General features: G+C 37.7%; 1 protein-coding gene across 1 annotated transcript in view; it reads left to right on the top strand.

Annotated features, from left to right (window-relative positions):
* Positions 1-8,350: 8,350 nt before the first annotated feature.
* The window catches only part of LOC105536448 (spindlin-2B-like), an 84,466-nt gene continuing 83,104 nt past the window's right edge, over positions 8,351-9,712 (top strand). The window contains exons 1-2 of the mRNA XM_011975862.1: positions 8,351-8,605; positions 9,265-9,491. Of these exons, the coding sequence (XP_011831252.1) occupies positions 9,267-9,491 (225 nt within the window). The 5' untranslated portion in view covers positions 8,351-8,605; positions 9,265-9,266. The remainder of the gene's footprint in view (positions 8,606-9,264; positions 9,492-9,712) is intronic.

The following is a 9,712-nucleotide window of genomic DNA, read 5'->3' as shown; positions in this document are numbered from 1 at the left end:
TCTTCTTTTGAAGATTTTCTTAAGAGAAACAAATTCCCAGTGAAAACCATAGATGACAGAATTGGGCTCTATACTCAATGCCTAGATTGGGTATAGAATACTAAGGAAGTGATCTCTAGAAAATGAGAAACTGACCCAGGAATTCACTGATAAATGGTTGTTTTCGGTCTCCCCGCTCTGGATAACTCCCATAGCCATTATATTGGAAACCACTGATATGTTATTTTGGCAATGGGCCAACAAAGGGAGTTTGTCACAGATTTAAAACTGTTAGTGAAAAATTTAATGTACGGCTGTTCAAAAGTTCTTAGTATTCAGACAGGGCTTAAACTTGTATTCTGTTTGGATAAAGAACAGATGTTTATACTTCAGTAGATTTGTTCAAAATTCATTACATATATCACGTCCCATTTCCCATTCCCCAAGCCCATGTGCTATTATTGGTACTGAGAATACATGAGTTAAAATGTAAGAGAGTTTCATATTAATGATCAGTGATGGGATCATACACAATTAATCAGTCTTGGTTTGTGCACTCATCACAGTAAAAGAGATATGGTCAGAATCCTCCAACTCTTTTCCTTAGGTCACTACTGGACATAGATGGAAGTTGACACTGTGAAATTCCAAGAGTTTTTCCTTCCTCTCAGAGATTACGGTACATTTCCTAGTAAATCATTTCCTATATTTATTTTTGGTAGGTAATGATAGGTTCAAGCATATCTGTAACATTTTTGCTTTCTCTTTCAGATTGAAATTGTACCACATCTCAAGAAAACGTTACAGTTATGTACAGTTAATGTTTCAGAGGACTAAGAATGAAAAATCTTTACTCTTTGTAAGTTTGTAACCATTTGAGAAACCAGCACCATAATGACACATTTGGAAGTCAAAATACCCCCTTGGTATTTAATAAAAGCTGAACTGGAGGACATGGTTAGATAGGGGGCTTCAAGGACTTCCTAATATTTCACCCAAACACAAGCACAACTGGATAATGATGGACTTCTCTGATACGGCCGCAAAGCTTATCCTATGTTTGAGAATGAATTAGAGTGTCTCTTCTGTCCAAAAGAAATAAACCCAAGAGATAAATAAAATGGTTTTTCACATGTCCAACTCCTCTCACACTCACCAATTAGGAAAGCCTTTGAGAGATATGCAGCCAGGGGAATTAGGGTGCTATTTCGCAAATGCTATACACAGTACTTCATAGAAACAAAATGGAATTTTTTAATTTTATGCAGTTAATATGTTGCACAATATACCTGAGAATAATTTGCAATGTATTGTAGTTAAAGGTTAGATATTTTCAGTGTGGCTTTAATGTCCTTTTAAAAATCAATTTCGGAGGCATCTGAAATAAACTATAAGTTGCTGAGCTCGCTAGTTTAAATAAGTAATAGCACATATTAAAGAGGGGCCTCACAAAGTGGGAGCATGATTCCACTGACTCCCCTAAAATCTTCTTGCCTCTGTCTTGAAGGAAGTAAACTATACCACTGATTGACCACAGGAGTGGCTAATTAAAACCACTAGTCTAAAAGACACTAAACAGTGGGCACATGAAAACTCTTTCGCTAAAAATCGCTAAACTTTAAAATGTTGAATGAAATATGACAGACCTCCTTTTAAATGTATAGCTGAGCTTTAAATATTGTGAGGGAAGTCCACAGGGACCAACAATTAAGAAAGAACTGCAAACAACAGTAGTAAGCACATAACCTGATGCTTTGGCAACATGGAAGGAGAGGGGTGCTGTCTCAGTAACTAAAGGATTTTAAAAAGAAGATAAGGCCTTAAGTTCGATAAATTTGGCTGTTGGAAACTAAGATCTTCTCACCTGCATTTCAACTCTCCACATAAATAGCCCCGAACTATATTTTAAAAATGTAAACCAGATTATGCCACCCTCCTGCTTAGAATGCTCCAAAGGCTTCTTATTGCAGTTAATATACAAAACAATCTTCATGCCTTATTCTGCATGCGCTAGATCATGCATTCTCAAACAGAATAATATTGCCCCCAAAAGGGGGAAATATGATTGTTGGTGTGAGAAGTGGAAAGATATGAAGTTTTACAATGGTTTGTGTCCTCCAAAGCTCAACTGTATTTGACAAAATCTTATACTTTAGAACTTAATCACTCTTGTTTTCTTCGATATCACAGGAACATTGCCATTGAGCTCATGGAAGATACATGAAATGTATGCAAGACCAGCACTACAAAATCATAGCAAATAGATGACTTTGATTGTAGGACTTTCAATCTATTGCTCATTCTAGAAGTCATATGTCAAGAAGTGGCCTTTGTGTACCTACTGGCTGCCACTGAGTGACTATGTTTGATCCTCGGTGTCTGGTGTGTGACTTGGGCTTTGAGAATTAAATAAAAATAGTTAATATTTAACTTTACAGAAGTTATTTAACCCATCATTATTTCTGTCAAGTACTAAAAAGAAAAAATGATAATATATGAATATCTAGCTGCTAGTTACAACTGATTTTGTCATATCAAGCAAAAGTGAAAAGTTAAATTCACAAAAATAACTTTGAAGAAATTAATTTAATGTTTTCCATTGTTTCACCTTTTCTAGAAAAATGTCGTGAATAATTTTTTAAATGTGATTACATCACTATTATGTATTTATATAAACTGCCAATTTGCATACATACTTTGACACATTATAATTTAGGTAAGTAAATACATTCCATTAAAAGTCACTTAGCAAATACACTTATACAGTTAAGTTAGATATTGCTAGCTTTCTAATTTTTAATTTAACTACTACCTTCAAATTTTATTCATACTTAATCCTGCATACAGGTTGATTATATATAAAATACAGATATACATGCATTTATTGACTAGATTATACAGTACATCATTGGTATTCAAATTTCATGAGGAGACAATTAGGAAAAAGAAGAAAATCCTTATAAAGCCATCTAGTGGGGAGGGGATAATAGTGAAATAAGTTGATGGGTGCAGCACAGCAACATGGCACAAGTATACATATGTAACAAACCTGCACGTTATGCACATGTACCCTAGAACTTAAAGTATAATAATAAAAATTAAAAAATAAAAATAAAAAAATAAAAAAAGAATGAAGAAGCAGTGCTCTAGATGATCTCACTCTTTTGCGATTCAAATATGGTCTCCTTTTCACTACATATTACAGCCATACTAACATTTTTTCTATTCTCAAAGGTAACAAGCTTGTTTCCACTTCAAAGTCTTCATGCTAGAGCTATTTCTTACCCCCAGAGATTTTCATAACTTTTCATAAGTGGTTGCTTCTCATATTCAGGTCTTGATTCAAATATCACCTGTTCAGAGATTCTCTCCTTCTACCCCATAACCTTGGTGTTTCTTGCTCTGTAGTACTTACCACTATGTGAACTTGTCTTTTACATTGTTTATTTTCTGTCTTACTCCACTAGAATAAAAACTTTGAATGCAGGAATCTTGTCTATCTAATTCATTCTAGTAATGCAATGCCTATGAAAGGGTCTGGAACATAGGAGACACTCTATAAACATTGTGGAGCAAGTGAATTATTGCATGACAATTTTATATTTTCAAATAACCTATTATAAATCCCTTTGCATTTGTTGGTCCTTTTTTCTGTATTGCCAGTTTTCTTTCCTATTGTTTTATTTTTTCACAAAACTTAGACATATGTTTTGCTATATATTCTACTAATTTTCTATTTTTTCACTTCATCAGTCTCTGCATATTTTAGTTACTTCCTTTAAGTTTCCACGGCTATCTATAATGATAATTTCTGGCTAATTTTTAAGAGAAATAGTCATTACTATAAATTTATCTTTGAATAGAGTTCTGGTTGGAACTGGCACATTTTAATATGTTGTGTCCTCATTGCTATCATTTCTCAAGTTCTCTGTTGTTAATTTTTTCTTATTTTCTTTTTGATTCAATAACTTCTTGGAAGATTGCTAAAAATTTATAAATACTGGGGGAAGGCCAGACAAAGCACATATATATTCTTAAATAAAAGATAGTCTTCTTTATCTGGAAAGGTTCTTTTATATCAGGACAGGTAACATTAAGAAGGAAGAATGTGGCAACATTGAGAGAAGACAAAGATACCTACCTCATCAACAAAATAGGCACCATCAACCCTCAAAATAGATGGAATGAGAAATGTCACAATTGGATTGCATTCACTTGTTATCGCAGCATTGTTTGAAACAGCAAAAATAGCTGGGGGAAAATCTTGAATGTCTATCAATACCAGAACTGTTGAATACATTGTGTTTATGTATCACTTGAAATAGTATACAATTATAAAGAAGATGTTTTAGAAATATATATAGAAGTGTCGTTGCACACAAATGTAAAGAGTATGATCCCACTTATGTTAAAAAGTGAGAAGGACTTCCAAATTCCGATGTTTACGTTTATATTTATATATTGTTGTAGTATCATACAAAATGGTTTGGAAGAACATATACCAGGGATTTAACACTGGTGAAGTGTGACTGAAGATGGAACGTGAGAACACTGGGATGTCCTGAGAGGTGGCAAGGAGAAAAAGGAAATGAGATAGAGAAAGGTCTATTTCATTCATCATAGATCTTTTCATTGTTAAAAAGATCGCAGTAAACCATATTAATTTTTGGTAATTTTGAAAGATAGTCTTAACTAATATTAATGCATGAAATTTAAAAATAAGTGATTAGAATGCTATTTTTTATTCTCACAAGATTGAATATCAGGATCATCTCTTTAAGACAGAGAAATCTAAAGTATATGGAAAATAATACATGTGAGGTGGAGAGACTGGAGTCCGGAAGCCTACCTCTTCCTTTGAGGGAAATATAAGAGGCTCATCACTTTGTTGATAGCGTTTATTTAGGGAGTTATTTACTAATCCTGGTATATTTTTTCTTGTAGTGCAAATGAGAATGATGCCTTTTTACCTCATGCTTGTTTTTTAGATAGCTCCTTATTCCTTATTTGCAACTGAATACTGGATTTTTTAAGTCTGGAAGTAATGTCCCATTTCCTGATATGGGAGCTGGTTGGATGAATGAGTGCCTGAGAATGTATTGTTTCATATAACTTAAAAGTATAACGGTATTGTCTAGGGATACTATATAATTTAAGTCTAGGAATGCTAAGCCATTTAAGATGCCTTCAACTGTAAGTAACAGAAAACCCAGATTCAAATTGCTTTAACTATAAAGAAACTTGTTACCTCATAACTTGGAGTCAGAAGTAGGACTCCAGGGATGGTATGATCAACAGCAAAACGATAAGATCAAAGCGCACAGAGTATTCCTATTCTCTCTTCTTCCATCTTCATTACATAAGTTTTGCCCTCAGGATGATTACAGATATTCCAAAGGTCATATAAAGATATAGCATCATCCTAAAAAAGATAAGAGAACATTATTTCCTGTTTCTTTTCTTAAGAGTAAAGAAATTTTTTTCCGAAGTCTTCCAGCAGATATACTATGATGCTTAATTGACTAGGATTAGATCACATGCCCAATGCCAAATCAATCACTTACAGGAAGAATGGCATCACCATAACTAGCTTAGACTAATCTTCTAAAGTGAGATGAATATTCAAAAGTCAGTCAGTGGCCATAACCACCTACATGTACAGAATGTGTCACTAGGACAGTCTCCCTCTTTTTGCATAGGCTGGCTCCATTCTGTTCTTTGGGGTACCTTCATTCTCAATCTATTGATGATAGTAAAGTGACTAGAGCAGCTTAATCCTCATATCCTTTCAGGTTCACTCTCTTCCAATGGAAACTGCCACATGCCTAGGAGTTTGTGTCTCATTGGCTTTGACTAGGTTGGATGCTTATTCCTAAACTAATCATTGCAACAGTAATTCCATACCCTGAAAAGTCAGACTTGTTGTTCCCAAGAGGAAAATTCTGGCACTATTACCAGAAGAATGGTGATAAGATGCTAGGCTGCAGTATCAATTGATGTCTATTACAATTAAATATATTTTTGCAGCTCAGCATCTATATAAACCTTTCCTGCTATATATACATGTCCAAATATTTCTCTAATTTTTACTTTGATCAGCTACTGATAGAGTATGAATTGCTGTCTATTTGGAAAATATCTTTGCAAGAATAACTGCTACTTTAACTTTTTAGACAACAGATTAGTTAATGATTGTTTTTGAACTTTAAATAAATTGAAGAGAATAATGTGTGCCCCTTTGTTCTCTGGCTTCTTTTTTCAACATATTTGAGAGATTCATTCATGTTTTTCCATGTAGTTGTAGCTTGAATATTCTCACTGCTGCATGATATTCCAATGTATGAATATACCCCAACATATGGGTTGATGGAAATGTAGGTGTTTTTTAGTTTGGAGTCATTACAAATAGTTAAACACATTTTTTTCTTTTTCAAACCACTATTGAGGTATGATTTACAGTCACAAAGCTGTGCCTATTTAATGTATACATCCTAAGGATGAACACATATATTTCATAATAAAAAATAGGGTTTGAGATTTTAGTAATAGGAGACTAAACAGTTCAAAACAACTTTGCCTAAAATCTGAACAAATTGAGTAAATCTGAACAAATATAGTAAAAAAGAAAATCCGCTCTCAATGGCATCTAAAAGCTGAGAAATACGAAATAATTATCTAGCTGAGATAGAAGGAGAACAGATCCAAGAGGCAAACAGGGCATTTGGTGGATGTTTTTCTACTGGGAAAGTTTACCCATTCTAGAGAGAACCACTGAAAGACTTAGATGCTCAACAGAACTTGTGACTGCTTGTTAAATCTATGAATACAGAATCTGGAGTCCAGAACCTTGGTAACTCCCTAACCCCTTACTTTTCATTGAAATTCCAGGGTTGAAATCCTAGGAGTAAGAGTTAACCATAATTTTAAAAAAGCCCTCGCTGAAACTACAACATATATGCAAATTGCTTCCCATAAAAATTGTATAAACTTTCACTTGCATCAGCACTAGATATGAACCCCTTTTTTCATGATCAATGACATTAAGTAACATTTTAATGTTCTTTCATACTTTGTTGAATCAAGATTATTATTTCTATTTTTCCTTGTAGACGTTATTTTACTAACTGTAGTTGGTCTGTTAACATCCGACTCATCCCCTCATTCAAATACCATAAGTATCTGAATAAGAAAGATACCATTAAGCAATGTTTTGTTTACAGAGTTTTTGGTTGGTTCATTTGCTTTCTGGTCAATTTTATTTGGCTGCTTTTTACCTTTTAATAAATCAAATATTGATATTGGTACAACATTAGTATACAACCTTTCTCAAAATATTTAAAGAATCATTTTAACATTCCTTAAAGAATACCCAGTGTTTCTCCACTGATTTATAAAACTATAACTTTTATCTAATTATTTCTTAGGAAGTTATTTTTTGCAAAGCTTTCTATTCCGATACATAGATCTGATTACTCATTATTGTAGAAACATTATGTCAAATGTCCAGTACTGGGAGAAAAGCCAAATTATAAATCACTTTAAAATTGAGTTTTATGGACCAAGCACAAGATATGTAACAGGTGCTCAACAAATATTTGTTGAATGAAAAAATCGATTAGAAAGCATCTAATTTCCTGGAAAAATTAATAGACATGAAATTACAGATAAAAAACAATCTCAATTTTGCAAAAGTTTAGGAAAAAGGGGGGAAAAAAACCTATGAGCATTAATATTTTGCTGTGAGGCCCTCAAAAATGGGAGATACGACTGCAGTTGATGATTTTCCTCTTAATATTAATTTCCCAAAATTTAGATAGTGCTCACATTGTACATGCACTTATCTTGCAATAAAGAAAAGGAAAAAAATCCCTTAAAAACTAAAACAAAAAAGTCAGGAAAGATCAGACAGGAAAAATTAGGTAGAGACTGAGTCAAAACGGCAGACTTACCATAGTGAATTTCTCTGTTTCAACTCCAAATCCTTTCAAAAAGAGGAAAGACATATTTAGGTGTAAAGAATAAATCCATAAGGGCAAGGGACTGGGCGCGGGGCGGGGTGGGGGAGCGGTGTGGGCGCGGGGCGGCGGCAAGGCGAATTCCAAGAAGATGGAAAGCAGATAGGGCAGGGGGACTAAGAAGGTGGGGGTGGGAATCAAGGGGCCCTGAAACGGGTGATGAAGGCGCCACAGGGTTCCGAGGACTACTGTGGCACCAACTACTCTGAATTTGGGAAGAGGCGGAGTCAGAGCCTATAGCTTCTCCAGGGCTCCAGGCTGTGTGGTGGGCGTGGGAGCCTGGTGGAGAGGAGGGCGCGGTGTTTGGCAGGAAGAGGAGGCCTCTCTCTGGGCAGGAAGCTGCGCTACGGAAAGAGGGAGGAGACTGCGGCGGCGACAGCAGGGACTGGTGGAATCCCGATGTGGCTGAGGGGCCACCACCGCCAGCAGGGAGGCGGAGGGCTAGCAAGCCAAGCGGTGGCAACGCCGCTGCAGTCCTCTTTGCCTGCCTTGCCGCCCTCCTAGACACGCTCATCTACGGATCCTACCCTCCCAGCTCTTGCAAGCATTCACTCGGCCGGTCGCCTGCTGACCCTCCTTCGCCACAGGCTCATAGCGGAGGCAGCAGCGAGGTGTCCGATTTGGGCACGTGAGGCCCGCGATCCGCGGCGGTGGACGCCAGGCAGGGCAAGGCCATTAGTGGGCGCCAGAATGGAGAGGGGGATGGGAAGGAATCCAGCAGGAGACCTGGGGTGGAGGTGGGCGCCAGGCAAAAGTCGGGTGGGGGAGTGCGGTGAGCTACATGAAAAGGGGGTAAGAACAGGAGCCAGACAAGGATTTGAAGGTGAGCTCCAGGAAGCAAGGGCGGTGTGTATCAGGGAAGTGGTTAGGGTAGGCAGGGTTTGTTGTGGACAGCAGCTGGGATACTCAGGGAAGGAGGTCAGTGGGTGCCGGTCAAGGCCGCTTTGCAGGGGATTGGGAGTGGACTCCAGTGGCAGCAAGGGGTTCAGGGAGGGCAGTGGGCTCTGAGCTAGGAGGACGTGGCCCAGCCACTTCTGCAGAGTTCCTAACCACAGACAGCTCTACTGCACCACTCCAGCCTTTCCCCACAGCCCAAAGGAACTTAAGAGGGAGAGCACTGCAGGCATGCAGCCAGATTTCCAGCATTGCTTCCAGGCTCCTAGGGGAACCTTAGGCACTAGCGCAGAGTATATCCAGACATGGCTATAGGGAAAAGTTTGCCTCGTGGCACACTGGATATGTCTCTCTATCCTCTCTCCTCCCCCAGCAGGCATGAAGACCCCCAACGCACAGGAAGCCGAAGGGCAACAAACCAGGGCAGCTGCAGGACGGGCCACTGGGTCTGCAAACATGACAAAGAAAAAAGTCTCCCAAAAGAAGCAGAGAGGCAGACCTTCATCCCAGCCCCGCAGGAACATCGTGGGATGCAGAATTTCTCATGGATGGAAAGAAGGAGATGAGCCCATCACCCAGTGGAAAGGAACCGTTCTGGATCAGGTGCCTATAAATCCCTCTCTTTATCTGGTGAAATATGATGGAATTGACTGTGTTTATGGACTGGAACTTCACAGAGATGAAAGAGTTTTGTCTCTTAAAATTCTTTCTGACAGGGTGGCATCATCTCACGTTAGTGATGCCAACCTTGCAAATACCATAATTGGCAAAGCAGTGGAACACATGTTTGAGGGAGAGCATGGTTCTAAGGATGAATGGAGGGG

The sequence above is a fragment of the Mandrillus leucophaeus genome, unplaced genomic scaffold (assembly GCF_000951045.1).
Source record: "Mandrillus leucophaeus isolate KB7577 unplaced genomic scaffold, Mleu.le_1.0 Scaffold1590, whole genome shotgun sequence".
NCBI lineage: Eukaryota > Metazoa > Chordata > Mammalia > Primates > Cercopithecidae > Mandrillus > Mandrillus leucophaeus.
This window is presented reverse-complemented; position numbering and strand designations above follow the sequence as displayed.